At 38.3% G+C, this 19584-nt stretch overlaps 1 protein-coding gene across 2 annotated transcripts; it reads left to right on the top strand.

Moving 5' to 3' along the window:
• The first annotated feature begins 1815 nt into the window (after positions 1-1815).
• On the top strand, positions 1816-18168 carry TMEM139 (transmembrane protein 139). Of its 2 annotated transcripts, XM_058171345.1 has the most exons (4): positions 1816-2131; positions 10703-10744; positions 12447-12758; positions 14454-18168. In XM_058171345.1, exons 3-4 carry the CDS (start codon positions 12511-12513, stop codon positions 14866-14868), a joined length of 663 nt encoding a protein of 220 aa, XP_058027328.1. In that variant the 5' UTR covers positions 1816-2131; positions 10703-10744; positions 12447-12510; the 3' UTR covers positions 14869-18168. The 2 variants fall into 2 exon arrangements, with proteins under 2 accessions (XP_058027328.1, XP_058027327.1); XM_058171344.1 differs by lacking the exon at positions 10703-10744 and having other exon boundaries at positions 1818-2131.
• Positions 18169-19584: the final 1416 nt, after the last annotated feature.

The following is a 19584-nucleotide window of genomic DNA, read 5'->3' on the forward strand; positions in this document are numbered from 1 at the left end:
CTGTCTGTCTGTCTGTCTGTCTATCTATCTATCTATCTATCTATCTATCTATCTATCTATCTATCTATCTATCTATCTATCTATCTGACTATGTTCTATATTATGTTGTGGTATAAATGACCTTAGAGGACAAGAAGGACACCTGGCATGTAAAAAAATGGGGATGTTCTGGGAAGTGTTTCAGAAGAGATCCTTTCAGAAGTTTTTTTTCCAGAGAATAGAAGGAAAGGAGGGGAGAAAGATTTTCTTGCAAGATTGTTTTAAAGTAACTTTATATAGAGCTAGTACTCATGGTTGTACATCTTGTCTGGACTACCTTGCTAAACTAACATACGTTTTGTATTATTTTAAAAATTTGTAAGCTGCCTAGAATTGCTATTGTGAGCTGGATGCCATACAAGTTGAAGATTGAAGAAATGAACAAATAATGGAAATAAAAAGACAATAAATATTTAAAAACAAGTAAAAAACTTTAATCATCTTCCCTATAAGACAATTTATAAACCTGTCACTGAACAGGCTTCTGGAACAATTGTTCTGAACTTACTCCCTTTTAATTGGCAGGGTGAGCTCATTGAAATTCCAGATTGCCCTGGGCTTCTGATCAAGGGGTGACTTCAAATGCTTGCAATATATCCATGGTCACATTTTTTCTGATATCTAGCTTCCAATTTTTTGTTAGATGTTCTGTTAAATGATCTGGGTTACGATGCCCTGGATATGCATGTATGCTTCATCCCAGATTAGATAAGCAAAGCAGGTAACAATGCTTTGTCAGTATGAAGAGACCACCAAACACAACAAAGCTGTACACAGAAATGTTGTTAACTGGACCAACATCTGATTGCAGATTTATGGAAATGGATGGAATCATACCTGGAATATGTGTTGAATGCAAATCAGTACAAAGGCATATAAAATAGAAATCCAGGTAGCTCCAGCCCCTGAAGAATCATAACATCACGTCACAGTTTCAAAGAAAGAATTATGGTTCTGCCTTCATGTTATATCCTGAAATCTCAACTGCAGAGACAATTTTGGAAGCCACGATTGGGTTGGGAGATTAGCAGGGGGGAAAAAGCTCCACTTTTTCATAGAAGATGGGAATTTAGCTTTATCTGATGATTCCTCTTTCAACCAGTTATTCCCAATTCTCATATAAGAGCCAAGTTTCAGTCCCCATCACAGGTAAGGAACAGGCTGGGGGAGAAGTAGAATAAGAATTTTGCCATGGATGGGGAGGAAGTAATTTTGGTGTTTTGATATAAATCATATAAAGATAAAACATTTGGACACCTCTGAATTATGGCATGGTGTTTCTTTCTCAGTGGAAGTCCCTCAGACAACCAGACCTCATGAGTCATTGCTGTAAGCTTAGTTCCTCTGTTTGAGCAAGACTTCTGAGAATTTTCAGACTCCTGATATTTCCACTAAATAGTTGTAACTTTACAGAATTGTTGAGCACCTGCCCTCTCACTTTTTTCTAAACTTGTAATCATCAGGTGGGTACTCTTAATTACAGACACCTCCCTTGTCTGGGAAGTTAATTGGGCTGCTACTCGTTCAATAGTACAAACGCTAGGGTACAAACCATACCTGGCAAGCAATCAGAGTAGCTAGGATGCAGTGTATCTTTATAGCTCTCATAAACAGTTTAATGAAGAACAGGCTATGGAGTTAAAGGCTAGGCCAAAGCCTCACCCTGTGGAGGGAGGTGTCCCTGAAGCCTTTTTACAGAAGAATGAGAGATCAACCCTGATAGGGGAAGGAGGGTAAGAGGCATACATATTCCCTCCCTCTCTCCCTTTGCACCGCCCTTTTCCTTCACTGGCTTCCTGATCATTTGAGTAGCTTAGCCTGAAAGGCAGTAAAGAAAAGTGAAGAACATTAATAGAAGCTGAAAGACGACAGTTTTATTTGAGAGGGAGGAAAAAAAATCTAAGAAAGCTGAAGAGTTTGCAATTACGTCTTCTCTCTGACTTTCTGAAACAGTGGTGAAGACAGGAAGTGTGAGAAGTTGTTGGAGTTGCTTTAGCTGGAGACAGTGGCAAAGGAGTTACTACGGCTAGCTGGACATGACAGCAGGAGTCAAGAACACATGGCTGGATCTGCCATAGGATCTCCATGCCTGGTAAGTATACATAGCCTATTCCATCTTTGGCAAAGGGGACTGTAGAGAGATGAGGGCTGAGTATGTAAATGAATTAAGTATGAGTTTCCTCAAAGTATGAGTTTCCTGTAGCTGTATGAACACACACACGTGTAAATGAATGGTATTGTATGGAGAATGGTTGACAAGCATAAAAGCAGATCAGAATATGTCCCAAAGGTGCTTTTCAAAAGCCAACTGAACTTTCTTGGGGTTTTTTTCCCCCCTTGAAAATGTTTTGCTTATCATCCAAGAAGCTTCTTCAGTTCTGAGATCGAAGTATCTTCTTCACAAAATTTACTGATGTGCTAACAGTGCAGTCTTATTTACGGTTCTTCGGAATTTACTATGTTCATGAGTCTTAATTCCTGGTGCTTTTGCTACAACAGAGTTATAACAACAAAATATTGTCAAAAATCTCAAGAGAATTCCAACTTCAGTCTGAAACTTGTAAATAACACTTGTTATATTTAGATATATAACATTCAGGTACATTAACATTGGCATTGCCCTACTCTGTTTTAATAGATCTTTTAACCTTTCCTAAGTACTTAAAAAAGACATTACAAAATTTACATCATGAGAATCTGAGCTGTCATTTAATCAAATGTGGTAAGGTTGGCACTACTCACAAGGGAGAAATGGTTGGTTTTAACCTCTTTGATTAGAGAAAAAATGCAGTATCAACATTTATGGCTGAAAAGAAACCCCTTATAAACTTTTTGCATGAAACAGAGAAAAAAGGCAGTTTTGATTTGTAGTTTTGATTATTAGGGGAAAAAAAGCTGGATAATAGAAAATTAGGGAGTGGAATTTGGAGAGGAACAGTTGAAGCTACTGTAGTGATATTGCTAGAGATTAAGGCATCGGGAATGCTATGGTGTATTTTTTTTCCAGTTTAGAGACAAAGTTTGTGTTAATTTCTTTAAAACGTTCCCTAACGTTCTGTTTTTTCAGTGATTTCTTGAGGAAATTCAACTGCACAATTTGTAGTTTTTTTGTAATCAGGAAATAAGAGAAAATTTTGTAATAGTATTTATGTTTGCTGCAAAGAAAATCAGAAGCAGTTTTTTCTTTTCTTTTCTTTTTCTTTTCTTCCTTTCTTTATTGCTGTTATTCTTGATTAGTTTGTGTTAGTTTTTATGTTTTTTGTAAAACTTTTAATAAATATTTATATACTTATCTATTCTGAAGTCAACGACAGTATATACAAACTTGAATTTGAAATGCAATGCATTATAAGGATCAAGTGACAATCTTTCCTCTGCATGAATGAAAATAAAGGTCTCATTGATTTTAGGACTGAAAAAGAAAGAAATATACTACTTTTAATTTTAATAATTGCACTTTAATTTATAGATCAGAGAAGTTCTCAGACTGTGACTCAGTAGGTGTCCACTAAGGCTTTATAAAGGCAAAACTAAAACCAAAATGCAGAATCAGTTTTGATATTCCCACTTTGCCAAAACAAGTCTGATCAAGATGACTTCTTTTTTTAAACAGTGACTCTTCTCCAAGTTGCTTATAAATTCCTGACATGGAGGTTTCACTCAGCAGATTGAGAACTTCTGGCACGTGGTTTTCAAATTGGTGCCAATACTCACGACACACCATTTAAAATATAGAAGTATAAAGTCTAGTTATATCTTTTTCTATTCAAGATTTCAAAAGGTGTATATTCATGTTAACTTTTGATATTACACAAAGGTTATATTATTATAAAGTTTATTTATAACTCTAGGAAGGAATTGTTACTTATCTTCCATGAGCCACAGGTAATTCCTAATTTGTTTTGGGGGAAGGGCTTCTAAAAATTGTGCAGTTGAATTTCCTCAACAAATCCCTGAAAAACATAATATTAGGGAATGTATTAAAGAAAATAACACAAACGTTGTCTCTAAATTAAAAAAAAAAAGCAATCCCAATGCCTTAATCTCCAGCAGTATCAGTACAGTAGCCTCAACTGTTACCCTCCAAATTCCAGTCCCTAACTAATAATGCTTCTTGCTCACATATTTATTCATCTAAGTTCAGAACAACTTTGTGAGACAGGTTAGGCTAAGAAATTGACATAGGTCACAGTGAGTTTTAATGGGCAAGAAGAGAGTTACGCCAGGTTTCTGGATTCCTAGTCTAATGTTAGCCAGCACTTCATGGCAAACCATACCACATAATCCTGCTCATCATAGACATGTTTGCTTTCATGAAAAATTATTTTAGAAAGCTGTATGTTTCATATCACTCATGACCACATTTTATTCTAGACAGCTAAAATGAGGAACCTGAAGGCATCCATAAGTCTTTTGAAGGAATGTCCATAGCAGGTGTGCCCTGCAGGTCACATGCAGGCCTAGACAGTTAGTAATGCGGCCCCATAGGATTGTAAACTAATAATGTATTTATATACATTGATTATATTATATATTTTATAAGTGGTCCAAGATAATTTGTCTACAGTCAGTGCCCAGGCAAGTCAAAAGGTCTATAGTCTCATTCAGGAAACAAGTGAGTTTAAAATATTTTTTTTCAGAACTCTTAGTTGCCCTCTTCATAACTATATACTTCATTCTATGATATATAGGATTGCAGCAAGGTTTAATATTTAAAACTATATGTGTATGTGAATGGCATGCATACTAATCTGTCTTGCTATGTGTACAATGTTCTGCTTCTTGGCACCTGTGTGGATGGAAGTAAAGGCTGGAGTAATTCAGAGACAACTCATTTGTTCCAGCAATTATGCAACTCCTGCTATCTCTCCACTTCTGCTCCCAGTTTGCTGACTATTTTCTTTTTTCCCCCCTCCCTCCCTTTCTAATTTGGGATTTCATAAGCACCTTCTGACTCCAAAGAGTGGAATTTTCCTGCCCTTTTGCTGTCAGCAGATGTGAGCTTAGGCACACAGGGCAATCTCTGTGTGATTTAACTTCCAAGAAATGTGACTCCAGCAGTAAAGCTGTTATCATTGCAAATGGGAGAATAAGAGCAGAAGTTCCGTCAATTGGAATTTCCTTCAGGCTAAGAAAGGACAACGTTCAAGTGGCACCGAATGCCTTAAAAGCGCTCCATGGCTTAGGACCGGGCTATCTATGGGACCGTCTACTGCCGGCCTCTATCTCCCATCGTCCGGTACGTTCCCACAGAGAGGGACTCCTCAGGGTGCCGTCATCCAAACAGTGTCGATTGGCGGCCCCCAGGGGGAGGGCCTTCTCTGTGGGGACTCCGACCCTGTGGAACGAACTTCCCCTCGGACTTCGACAATTACCTGACCTTAGGACCTTTCGCCGTGAACTTAAAACTTATTTATTTCGTATGGCTGGACTAGCCTGATTTTTATCTTTATTTGATGGGTTTTTAAAGTTTTGTGATTTTATGGGGGAGTATGTTATTTTAACATTTGGGCATTTAAATTAGTTTTTTAAGGGATGTTTTTAATTATTGTGTGTATTTGTATTTTATCTGCCTGTTCACCGCCCTGAGTCCTTCGGGAGAAGGGCGGTATACAAATTAAAATATTATTATTATTATTATTATTAAGAATATTTTCCTTCAGAACTTTTGGTTTGAAAGACTATGCCCCTAACAGGCAGTAGAGGGCCTGCTTGCTCCATTCATGATAAAAGCCTGGCTTCATATCTCAATAACCCAGATCAATATTAGGCTATTTCACTTCTAAGGGAAAAAGGCGTTACTTCAGGCCAGGTAGACTTCTAAGCATTTCATCTACACAGGTCATTCTTAATCCTGTGTCAGATTGTAGTAAGTGATGGTACTCATTTGTGGTGTATGTTTTGATGAATTCTTGGAGTTGATTCCCGCTTGCAGTCCTCATCCTGCCCAGACAATTTTCATCTCCTCCAATTCATTGTTCCAAGATTTTTCTTCATCTTAACTCCAGCCTTGTGTTGTCCTTTAATGTATTAGAATAAAAATACCCTTCCCCCCCCCCACTTAAACTGATTTTATCCTACTCAGATTCAAGGCAAGCAAAATGTGTGACATTTTGCCATCTGTTATACTGAGTTGTGGACATAAGATCAGTGAGTATTTGGCATGGCCATTAGCCACCCCACCCCCTGAATTCTCTCCTGGTGTTTGCTTTTGTTTCTTCTCATGCCACCCTCTCTGTTTTTAAAACCAGTTTCCCTCCAGACTTTCAACAAGGGAGGTGTGCTGAGATCAGATCCCCAGTATTTAATCTGAACAAGGAAGGTGGGGTATTTATTCAGTACCAGATCAGCACTATGCCAGAAGCAGTATTTCTGTTTTCAGATATGGGATTGTCACTTTTTTCTCACATTAAGGCCCTGAAAATCACAAGAGACCTCAAACTGGGCCTTTGTTGGTCATTGTCTGGTTTTACTCACCAGTCAGCTTTAGTTAACCCTATTTAGGGTTAATTGTACAGTCATAGTAGAATGTGCCTTGTAGAATGTGCTATTATTTCTATTCTAATGTTTCTCTGTTCAAAATTTCATATTTTAACTTGGGCGATGTGACGGAAGGGGCAGACTGGGCTAGAAAGTAATCCCAAAACCAGGCCCACCCCATTCGTGCTGCAGTGCCGATTGGTGCTGATTTTTCCCATTGCCTGGTGATTTTGTGAAGGAGGATAGCAACTTAACCAGAGAAGACTAACCACTGATTTTAATGACTGACATATGTGCAAATCCCTATAACCCAACTTGACAGTGACATAGAACAGATACAAAAGAGGCAAAATAGGAATTGGTGATAGGCATACCAAAGTTTATGGTGGCATTATGTTTTTGTGTCCAACACAAGGAATAAATAGCATGTAATAGCAGTGAAAGGCCTACAGTTATTTAGGGATCATTGAATCTTGTTTGCCTCTGGGTAACTGTTTGAACAATCTTTGCTAGCTTTCCCTGTCTTTAATAAAACTCATAGCTTTTCTAAGACATTCCAGTAATCTCTTGGATTCTATTCATCCATTCAATTGCTCATTTTCTTCTCCCATTTCCCTGAATCTTGCCAAGCACCTGAATCGGCTGCTGCCCTGAGTCCACAGCTTCTGTGGAATACATGACCTTGAGAAGTGCCACCTTGTCTTCCTCCTACCTTGTCCTTGGAACCACAAGGAAGTAGACAATCGGCTCTTTGCTCCAAATGCTGGGGGTGACTTTTGTGCTATTTACATGTAAGGCATCAGAATACCAGGCACTGAGAACCACTAGGACTTTGGGCAGGTACTTAGGAAGGATTGTGGTGATTATTTGTTTCAGGTTTGTTTGTGGAATTTCCGCGCTCTTCCCTAGAACTAAAAGCATACCTTGCAGATTATTGGCTTTATCATCTGGTACTCATCTAAAAGTTATATTTACATTAAAAGTTACACTGGTAGATATTTTCAAAGGCCATCTCACATACTGTAATGGTTTGTGGGAATGAATGATCATGAAAAACAGAAGGAAGAGAGGCAGTCTGAGAAACTAAATCTGAGTCTGAAGTAGGGGTGGAGATGGAGAAATCATCTCAGAAAGGGCCCTCCCTAGTTTTGATACAGTAAACTAAGGAAGGGGAAAGGGACTTTCAGACCTGCAAGATTCGGTTACTGTATTCTTACAATAATGGTAGCATTAGTATTTATGATTGGTGCTTCTTGTGTGGACTGCCTCAAATGGCAAGACAAGTTCAGTGTTGATCAACTATTTCATGAAATTCAAAGGGATAGTATTCAGGAATGTATTTAGCTGCATTGAAAATACAGTAGAAATTCCATAGAAACTATGGAAAAGTCCATAGTTCTGGACTTTTAAAATACTTCAACTCTTTTTGCTTAAGTAAAGTTCTTGCATATTTCCATCATGGTCATCTTCCTTACACTTTATATACACACTGCATAACTGCTCACTAAGGTTGTAATAAAAAAGGAATGTTCTACCATCTCTGATGGGAACTTGATTATCTTTCAACATTTTGGAGGGATGTCTTTAACAAAATGAAACTTATAAACGAAGACTTACCAAGTTTAGACCTTCTGTATTTGATGGCAGGAGTAAAAAGTTATGAAACAAGAATGTTATTGTCTAACTGCAGTAAAATTAATCATTTTTCACCAATGGAAATATTTGGATAATCTCATACTCAAAAACTGGTTTGATAAGAATTGGTCAATAGATCTGTTCAAGAATGTGCTTGATGAAATTTATGTGTGTGTGTGTGTGTTTGTGTGCGCGCATCAGTGGCGAAATCCAAATTTTTTTACTACCCGTTCTATGGGTGTGGCTTGGTGTGTGTGATGTGGTTTGATGGGCGTGGCAGGGGAAGGATACTGCAGAATCTCCATTCCCACCCCACTCTGGGACCAACCAGAGGTGGTAATTGCTGATTCTCAGAACTACTCAAAATTTCCGCTACTGGTTCTTCAGAACCTGTCAGAACCTGCTGGATTTCACCCCTGGGGTGTGTGTGTGTGCGCGCGAGAGAGAGAGAGAGAGAGAGAGAAAGAGAGAGAGAGAGAGGGAGAGAGAGAGCGAGCAAAAATGTTATTGGGACTATCAAGATTGTATCTGTTTTATACACGATGAGATGAATAATTTAGGATATATGGAAAATATAAAGGATCTGTTTAATGTAGGAATAACTTGTATAATACTATTTTTAGAATAAAAAAATCATAAATAAAATGCTTTGTGGGCTTTCACAAAGAAGACAGAGTCAACCTATTCTTCAAAGCACTGAAGGCAGGACAAGAAGCAATGGGTGGAAACTAATCAAGGAGAGAAGCAACTTAGAACTAAGAAGAAATTTCCTGACAGTTAGAACAATTAATCTGTGGAACAACTTGCCTCCAGAAGTTGTAAATGCTCCAACACTGGAAATTTTAAAGAAAGGATTAGACAACCATTTGTCAGAAATGGTATAGGGTTTCCTGCCAGAGCAGGGGGTTGGATTAGAAGACCTCCAAGGTCCCTTCCAATTCTGTTATTCTGTTCATTTATTCTGTGAATAATGAGAGCATTGCAGTCACTTATTTGCATGTATTAATCAATTTCATAAGATCCAACCAGTTTTTCTCAGATCTATCATATTCTTCCCCATTCTATTAGCTTTGCAGACACCTAAGATAATTGTTTTTATTTCTGGCATTTCATTCATGAATTCATAGTTCTATCAATTATACCTATTGTTCAAAATTGCAATCTTCCATATGCCATATAATCACAAAATGAGCCCAATATATGTTGAATTCTGCTGCCCAGTTTTATATATCAACACTTTATATATATATATTTTATTAAGGCACCAGACTAGAAAGCAGGAGAATATAAATTCTAGTCCTGCCTTTACCTATAAAAACTGACTAGATGACTTTATGGCAGTCACTCTCTCAGTCCAACTCACCTCACAGGGTTGTTGTTGTTGTGGAGAGAATAGGAGGAGGGAAATATGTTGGATATGTTTGCCTCCTTGAATTATTTGTAAAAATAATAAAAGCAGGATGTAAATAAAAAAATAAAATAAATTAGGTTACCAAGCTATTCATTTGTATCCTCAAACAATCTGAGTAAACATTCATCATCACTTAATCTATTCCAGACTACATTTTGAAATAAATCATGCTACAATTATATTACTTGCATAAATGATTAACTCTTAAGTCACAATCAGAATCCTTGGCAACTTTTTGACTCAGCAGGTACTGAGTAAGGTTCTTTCTGAGTCAGGGTCTTTCTTCTTCCTTCACAGCCTCCTGATTTGTGTAATTCATCTCCTAACGCGATGCTCTGATTGATGGTTTCTATTTTCATTTTGGCTAAAATCATACTTTTCTTGACTTAATGTTACACACTTTCCTTTTCCCTGAGCAATCACACTTTCCAGGTGAGAACTTTAGGTTAATCAAACTCTGGAGTGTAAGCCAGAGGTCTTCAAACTTGGCAGCTTTAAGATTTGTGGACTTCAACTCCCAGCATAGCTGGCTGGAGAATTCTGGGAGTTAAAGTCCACCAGTCTTAAAACTGCCAAGTTTGAAGACCTCTGGGTGTAAGCGAATACACATAACTAGGTCCCATTGGCATCTTATTTACAAGTATACAAGCTGCAAATGCTGAAAGCAAATAAAGAGCAGGCTAACTATTGTAATTACTGCCTTAGATCACCACAGAGTTTCTACATCACAACATTTTTAACTAGCTCCCAGATCTTTGTCTATATAACCCTATGTTCAGAGCTACTGTGATAATTTTTTTCCTGGCTGTTGAACCAGCTGAAGTTGAGAGACTGTTTAAAAGCATAAGGCTAGAAACATAAGGCTGGAGACAGTTAAAAGCATAAGGGAGAAACTGAGTGCTAGCTAGTCCAGCCTTGACGTTGGGCCTGTTCCTCTTGCTGCCTCAGCTCTAGGAAGACACCAAGAACAAACCACTTCTGAAAATCTTAGCAGGACAACCAATTTGGTGTAGTGGTTAAGATGCTGGCCTAGAAGCCAGAAACTGGGATTGCTAGCCCAGTATTAAGCATGATAAACCAGTTGGATCACTCTCTCCTTCTCTCTCTCTCTCTCTCTCTCTCTGCCTAACCTCACAGGTTGGCTGTTGTGGGAAAAATAAGAAGGGGAAGGAGTATTAGGTATGTTTACTTTTTGAGTTGTATATGGAAAAAAAACATTTAAAAAATTAACCTTTAGGGAGTACTATAGTCCAGGCAGTCCCCAGGAGTTGAGTTGAAGGCACATATATACAAGCATCCCCCCCATCCCAACCTAGCTGAAGAATGTGACTTTTCAAGGACACAGAGTGTTTCCAGGTGTATAAAAACCATTTGCAAGTCATCTGTATCCTTCTCTAAGTCTTTCATCTACTTGGTCTTTACTGTGAGCTGGTACTCTAAGGAAGGGTAGTCAACCAAGCATGCATGACTATGTTTTAGAGTTCGAGTGATTAAGTGGGCTGGAAGTGTTATATTCTTGTGTCTTTTGTTCTGTTACATTTTATTATACACTGCTCAAAAAAAAATAAAGGGAACACCTACATAACACAATGTACTGTATTTAATAAGAATATTTCATTCCTTCAGATCTAGGATGTCTTACAGTATTTTTGTGTTCCCTTTACTGTATACTGTAAGACATCCTAGATCTGAAGGAATGAAATATTCTTATTAAATACAGTACATTGTGTTTTGTGGGTGTTCCCTTTATTTTTTTGAGCAGTATATTTTGTCCTTGCTATAAGAAGAAAAACATATTTTCTCTTGTTTTGCTTTTTCCTTTCATTGCCAGGATAATTATATTTCTGTACTTACTCGTGGCCAACTTAGGTTTTAGCAAAGAACAATTCTACCTACCTATTTTTTCCTCTTCCTTCTTCCTCTGCCCTTGAGTCTATCTCCCTGTTTTTTCTGTTATTCTAAAAAATCCTTGACATTACTGGATCTTTTCCCTACTACTTAAAAGATTACACCTCCCAGGCAGAGCTCAGTAACCATTGACTTTTACCTGAATATATGCATTGTTGAATTTCTTTCTATTCTAAGTAGGGATTGTTAAGCGTTAACAAATGAGAAGTACTGTGAATGGTTGTGCCTAGCACACCCTCCTTAACTGCCTAATATTTTGAAATGCACTGAGTCATGCATATCACTCTGTTTCGGTGATGCCATTTCAACTGTTGGAGACTGCAGACTAATGATAGTACCATTTTTTCAGAAATATGGTAGCTAAGTTCAGGAGCTTTCATAGTCTAGCATACATTACTTGAATCTGTATGTCTTGTCAATCTGCCATACAGGTATCTTGACTTATGACTATTTGATTAACAACCATTCAAAGTTATCCTGGAGTTCAAAAAATTTACTTAAAGTTACTGTCTTCAAAGTTATGATTATTGCACCATTCTGACAGTCATGTGATTGCATTTTGGGTGCTTGGCAACCAGCTCCCGTTTACAATTGGTTGCAGCTTCCCACAATCAAGTGATCACATTTTATGATGCTTTTTGTTTTTTTTCTGGCAAAACCCCCCGCACATTGAATAAGCCGAAATTGGACTTACGACCATGTGCTTTGCTTAACAGCCATTGTAAAAATGGTTGTAAAGTTGTCCGATCATGTGGTGACTCAACTTATGACCTCAACAACTTACCACCAAAGTTCTGGGCTCAATTGAGGTCAGAAATCAAGGCTTACCTGTATGTTTCTATAACACTTTGACTGTACATACCATATGTTCTTCACATCATCAGGTGCTAGCATTTCATTTCATGAACATTTTCTGTCCTATGAATAAACAAGCATGTGTTATTCTGTGCACTATGTTTCATCTCTTTCACAGGCATCCATACTACCAGCTGCTCTACCTTGTCCTGTCAACAACTGTTACTCCCACTTGCGTTGCCATGTTGTCAGAGTCACGCTGGAGGGGTCTCCGCCATACCTTGCTGGTGCTCTTCTCAGCCACCCTTCTCATTGGCATAACCATGCTGGCCATCTCCTCTGAAATCAATCCTGTTGGGGTTTTCTTTCTTGTAGCAGGGGGATTGTGCTTGGTTGGCTACCTCATTAGTGTGGCAGCTGAACAATGCCTGAAGCATCAGAATGCAGGAGAAGAGGCCCAGGCAGCCCCACGAAGACAAAATCACAATGGGTAAGACCATGCAGTTGTGCTAATTTCCCCATATCTTAATCACAGGATATTTGCATCCATTTCTGACACTAGTTTAAGGGAAACTGGCAGATACCAAGGAGTTTTCTAATTTAGAATCCTAATTCCAGTGATGAGTGCTGAAGAGTTTTGGGAAATCTATAAGCAAGACATGAAGACAGTAACCTTTCACTTTTGTGTATCTGGATCATGATGGTTCTTCATATACCCATTGAGAGCTGACATGCATGCATGCATTTTTATTCATTCATTCTATATTAAAATCAGACTCAAGGCAGGTCCTCTGATTGTGCTAGACTACAGAGTTTAATTCATATTACCACTGCCTGCCTTTCTCCAGATGGATTGAGAATGCAGTTCCTAGAATTCTAAGCCAATTTCATAGAGAACCAGCTGACTGTGAATTCTGTTCTGCAATCCCAACACATCTAAAAAGTGATCTATTAGATAAGATTGAACTGCAGGTTAGTCCTTGACTTAGGACAGTTTGTTTAGTGACCATTCAAAGTTACAACGACATCGAAAAAAATGAGTTATGACTATCATAATTTACACTTGTGACAGTCGCCTATGTGGAAGCTTGGCAACTGACTCATATTTATGACGGTTGCAGTATCCCAGGGGATAACCTTTTGCAACCTTCTGATAATTAAAGTCAAGCTGTGTGGTAGCCAGAATTAGGGGTTTCTCCATTGTAGCAGTTTAAGAGAGGGAACTCTTCCAAGGGGAATGCAAGTAGACGCTGTGTTTTAAATGACTATCCAGCAAAGTAGGTGTGCTTCAGGTCCCTTCCATAGAAAACAATGTCACCTAGTGGAACTGGAAAGCATGATTTCTGTTACAGTGCTTACTTTTTGGAACAATATAGTCTCTGATATTTGGGTGGTTCTGACTGTGGTGGCTTTCCATAAGTCTCCTCCCACCCCATCCCCGGGATTTGGCCCAGTATGTGGGATAAGCTCTTCTGTAATGGTTTTGGATTACACTAAGCTGTGACATGGTCTCAGTTATGCTCTACTACAGTGTGTCTAAGCATTTTGTTGTTTGTTATGCTTTTGTCCATATGTAAGCCACTTAAAGTCACCATTCATTGGGTGGCCATATTCAATCAGTCAGAGCCATGTCTGTAAATCCAGTTATTTGGAGTATAACAATTTGTTCCACTACCAGATTGCCTTTTAAGTTGCTCAATTTATTCCTTTTTTAAAAAAAAAAGTAAAACTTGTTAATTGTTGTTTTTATTGCATTTAAAAATGGTTTAATTATTTTCTTCTTCATTTAAGATTTTCTTGGGAACTGCTCTAGGCTTGTCATTGTATGGAAATAACATTAATAATCATCATTCCATCACATGCCCAATAGTGTGTGAAAGAGATGACAATCTACCGGAAGAATACTAGATCACTGTCAGTGCTTATTTATTTCAGTGATAGTTGTGAAGTTGAAATGTATAGCATCGTTTACAGAAAAGGAGAAGATTTTTGCATTCTTGCAGAGTAATAATCAAATGGGATATTGAATGCAATTTTGGGGATTAAGTAGAAATTAGACACAATAAACCCACTTGCTTGAAATGATTTAGAATCTTGTTTGAGTCTCATTAAAAAAAATAGGTAACTGTTTCTCGTGGAAACAGGAAGCAGTTATTTTGAACTTTCCTCCCATTTTTTTATACAGAGACAACGCAACCTATGAAGCACCAACATATGAGGAAGTAGTGGCTACTGGCTATTTGTCAGATTCAGCGCCCACAATTTGGACCATTACATCTAGTCCTGGAATAACCCAAGGAGAACCCCCTCCCTATAGTGTGGTTATTGAGCCTCCTGCCCATGGAGAGACTGTGGTGGAGACATTGAGTGTCTCAGTGGAGCCAGGTGCACGGCGGGCCTCCGAAACAGATCTGCACTCGAGGTTGCGCCTCCGACTGTTCCTACCCCCAAGACTGAAACGCTTTGTCTCAGATACTCATGAACTCAAAGGGAGTGAAGAGCGTCTGGAACGCCTGGAGCCTCTCACTCCACCTCCTGCATATGAGAATGCGACTGGTGATGAAGTCTTTGAAGGACACTTTCAACCTTCAAAACCTTGACTGAAAGGCTGGAGATTGATAAACAGTGCCAGTATTAACACATTACTTCTTTCGAGCCCATTATCAGCTTGGTATTGTAGCCTGTGCTACATCTGAAGCAAAGTTTGTTTGCAAGGGCTTGGCTCTCTTATATGAAAAATGCATGCATTGGGAAAAATTGTAGACATGCAGCCATGGTAAGGACTCCTTTGCTTCCTTTGGAGTGGTGAGAGGTAGAAAGGTTCTTAGACATTTCATCTGATAGGGTTAGACATTTCCAAAGTCATTCATATATTCTTAGCATTGAACAGTAGCTTAGGCTGCCGAGGAAGTGGAGAGCAAAAGACAGGTTGGCATACCTGGAGGAGGCAGATTGTAGACACAGATTGTTAATCATTCTGCCTAGCTGATATAAACAGAAGTCTGGAGAGAGATAAGAACAGGGCAGGTTAGAGAGGCAGTGAAATAAAGATATTTTTTTTTTAAAGCAGGGAGTTGCTTTTAATTTTTTTTTACTTAAATTTCACTGATAAGCTAGTCTAGGTCCAGGAAGATTTTAAAAGATTTTCCTGAAAAAATTAAAATCAGCCCATAAAATGCATTACAATGGTGATGATTCATCTTAAAACTGGTTTCTCTTATTTTCTGTGTCATACTTGTCATGATAAGAGCATTTATATTAGTCTGTGTTTTCTGCCAGGAGTAGGCGCTTTATTCAAATATTTATTTCAACATTCTCCTGAATGGAAGCTAACCGTAATAATGAACAACTTTCTTAAAATCAAGTAGAGGCAAGTAGGGGTTCTGTAATGCAGAGGACAGCGCCCAGAGGATACTACTGAAGTGTCCCCTTTCTCTTATTTATTGAAACTGGGCTTGCTTTATGTGAATCACGATATGTACATGTGGACTGTGGAGTATTTCCTATTATGAGGATAATGAAACTGGTATGGATCTCTGTCACAACCTTAGAATCTCTTATGATGAAAATAAGCTTTTATATACAAACAGTTCATACAAGCTGGTGCAATATAGTTTCCAAAGAATTTAATTAAACATTTTCAAATCCGTCTTTGGTAAAGAGAGCTAGTAAATCAGATTTCACTAATTTTACCTGAAATAGACACAACATCATAAGTGGTGACTACTCCACATAAGTATGAAATAAAATAAGCCTTGGTGGCAAATTTAAAATTCAAATAATACTTTAAGTTTTTCTAACAGAAAAGTCTGAATAATTTCCAGGTATGTTCAAAAGATTCATATCTGAAAATTATGTATCAGCTGCTAAAAGCAGTAGTAATAAGCAATAAGTGTTACTTTTATGGCTTCCACATTGTTAAGGTGCAGAAGGATGAATTTTATCACTATTGTTTTAAATATGCAAAATTGTAAAACAGAGTATGCAAAACACAATTAATAGCTTGCTAGATTTTAAAAGTATAAATCCAGCGCTGCCAAGGAATACTCAAACAAAATAAAACATTTGATCACATAAAATCTATGGGCTGGTCTCTTGCATCCGGAATAACAAATAATGGAAGACGTTACCATAGTTGAATAAGTCTTTACTTTTCAAGCAATGCACTTTTAGGAATCCCTTGAAACAGACCAGCTACATGATTCCTGCGTCTATTGGGTCAAGGGATAGTCACGGAAGAATAGAATGCTGGAAACGGAAAACAGAACTTTCTATTAAAAGATAGTTCTTTCAGACACACTCATTCCTGAATAGAGGAAGAGGACTCAGCCCTAATCTTCCAGTTTGAATTAATTCCCGAGTTGACAATTCATGAGTTTCACATGCTCCATAGCTCCATGGGTTATTCTAACTTTTCTTCATGAGTTATCTTGGGCAGTTATCTTCATGAGTTATCTTGTGTTGCCAAACACAAAGACTTTCAACAGAAGAGAATATCTGTAGTCCAGGGTTGAACAGTGAAGTCCTTGGTACTCTGAGCTTTCTCACTTTTAACAACCTATTTGGGCACATTAGCAAAAAGGTGTCCCACCAAGCAGTTTTTATCAAGTATTGTGAACATGACTAAGACTTGATTTATGCTGAAGGGATTTGGGTATATGAAAAATATAATAGCAGCATTGTCCAAAACCTATTTGCCATTTAATAGAAACACAACAAACAGTTCAGCACCATATCTATAGCGTTTCTGAAGTGAGCACAAGGCAGACACTCTAAAGTCTTTCAGACACAGAGGTATTGTACATTTTTTTTAAATCTATGATTACTGTGACTTGCAAGCTTCAGTTGCCATTGCATTTTTTGCCTTTAGTCCAATTTTCAAACTGCAAGAATTTGTACACTGATTTTCTCTACTGAAAGTCAGTTTTTATCCCCACCCCCACAACCCAGTAGAATGCCAGAAACACATTGTGTAAATGGCTTGGGTACTGTGAGTGCAATAACTCTCCAAGAACAAAATGGCTCCAAAATTTGCTGTGCTGGGAGAAGCAGAGGGAAAAAAAAAGAGATAGCAACAATTAATGGTGGCTAGGAGGGCCTTCACATAGCTTCGTATTGAGTGTCAGTTACAGCCATTTCTAGATTGGGAGGCTCTGCTCACGGTCACTCATGTGTGGTCATTTCCCAGATGGGTGTATTGTAATGTGCTCTCTATGGGGGCTGCCCTTGAAAAGTATCTGGAAGCTTCAGCTGGTGAGAACGCAGTGCTGCAGGCAGCTTTGTATATCTCTAGAATGGTACACATTACATCTCTATTCTCTACTCCACAAGCCGCATTTGATGGCAGTCTGCTTCCAGGTAAAGCTGGCTGGGGAATTCTGGGAGTTGAAGTCCTCCAGGCTTAAAGTTGCCAAGGTTGGAGACCCCTGCTTTATGACATGGTAGTGGGTTATTTGAGGGAACACTTCTTCCCCATTGCATTTGCCCATCCCATCAGATCTGGAAGAAGAGATACGTTGTAGGTTCTGTCTGGTAAAGAGCCCAATCTGGTGGGAACCTAAAGACAGGCATTTTCTGTCACAGCATGCCCCCAGTGGAACATCATTACTCCCACCCCCTATGTCAAGGTCAAGCTGGCTCAATTCCTGCTAACTTTTTGCAAATCCTTCAGAACTTGGCTATGAATCAGGACTGCAGGCTCTCAAGGGACTGATGGGTAGTTGAGGTGGTGCCATTCTGTTAGTATCTGTTGCTCTCTCCTTGCCTTTTTAAAAAAATTGTATTAATTTTTAAGTGTTGATCTTTATTTTTTAAAAAATATTGTGCACCATCAAGAGTCACATTTTGTGAGATGGATTATTTTATAAATGTGAATGAATGGATAAATTAAATTTATATGGCACCTGGCTCCTAATGACTCATTAAAACTTTTAGAAACAAAGTTCAATAGAAAAACATATAATAAATATTCAAACAAAACAAGAAAAAGAGACGGGGAAGGCAGACAGAAAGAAAGAAGGGGGCACCAATCATACTTTCTATAGGCCTGTGCAAAGACCCCACATCGTTAAAATCCCAACAGGGTGAGAATTGTCTGGATTTTAGAGGGAACCTAATTCCAGAAGGCAGGTGCTGTTACAGAGAATGTGCATTTCTGGGGTCCCAATAGATGGCATTGTTTAATTGATGAAATCTGGAGCTTGCCAACCCTACTAGATCAAACCAGTTGGGAAGATACTATGAGAGAAATTCAGAAATGGGCCAAAGGTCCCAGTTGGGGGAAAAAAAACAGAAACATTCTCTCGATGTATCATTGCATGAGACAAACTTGGTCAGCATCTCAGAATGTAGCCAACTTCTCCATTCCAAGCATCTTCTTGCCTCCTTTCTGGTCACCTGACTCAAAGGGCTCCTATTGTGTTATTAAAGTGTTGTAAAAGCAGAAGCTGCATTCTGCATGCTTTGCCTACCTTGTTTTCGAAAGGTGGGCGGGGAGGGAGAGAGAGAGAGAGAGAGAACATATACTATAGGCAGGGGATTAAGAAGTCTCTCATAGTTTTCACATTCATATTATATAATCTTTCAAGATTTTGCTTTGTCTCATAAGTTTTAGTTTCATAAATGTTTTGTGAAATTTTGGCTATACAGTAAGCAGTTTAGAGGGTTATGCTGTGTACAGTATGCTGTTTATGGCGACATCATATGTGGACTCCTGGTTCATGTCCTATTTGATTATGATATAAAAGCCAATATGAACAAAATGTTTGGGAACCTTTGCAGTGTACCACGTACAGTATTTTTTTCCACTGATTAAAATGAGCTTCAATTCTCACCGGTTCAAGGATGATTCAGCCTTCCATCCTACCAAGGTCGGTAAAATGAGGACCCAGATTGTTGGGGGCAATATGCTGACTCTGTAAAACTGCTTAGAGAGGGCTTTAAGGCACTATGAAGTAGTATCTAAGTCAAAGTGCTATTGCTATTTCAATTATTTATTGATTTAATCATCAAATGTACATGGCTACTCATCTCACAAGAAATCTGGGTGGCATACAGTGAACAAAGTATGAAAACAAACATGTCAAATACAGTCATATTTTAAAAAAAACCACACACACACACACACACGATAATGATCCTGCCATTTCATTAATACTGGTGATAGTTCATCCTGCATCCTTTGTAAGACTTTGTGCCATTTCTTATTCCATATGTATTCTTTGCAGAACACATATGAAAAATAGCAGGGGTGATTTTCTGTTGACATTTTCTGGTCATCTTTTCAGATAATCCCTAATTCAATCTGTGAAAGTTGA

This window comes from Ahaetulla prasina, chromosome 2, assembly GCF_028640845.1.
Source record: "Ahaetulla prasina isolate Xishuangbanna chromosome 2, ASM2864084v1, whole genome shotgun sequence".
NCBI lineage: Eukaryota > Metazoa > Chordata > Lepidosauria > Squamata > Colubridae > Ahaetulla > Ahaetulla prasina.

Excerpts from the sequence above, each read along its gene's own strand:
- TMEM139 (XM_058171345.1), top strand. The coding sequence starts at position 12,511 with ATGTTGTCAGAGTCACGCTGGAGGGGTCTCCGCCATACCTTGCTGGTG. Across the intron at positions 12,759-14,453 it reads CGAAGACAAAATCACAATGG|AGACAACGCAACCTATGAAG; the intron begins GTAAGACCATGC and ends TTTTTTATACAG.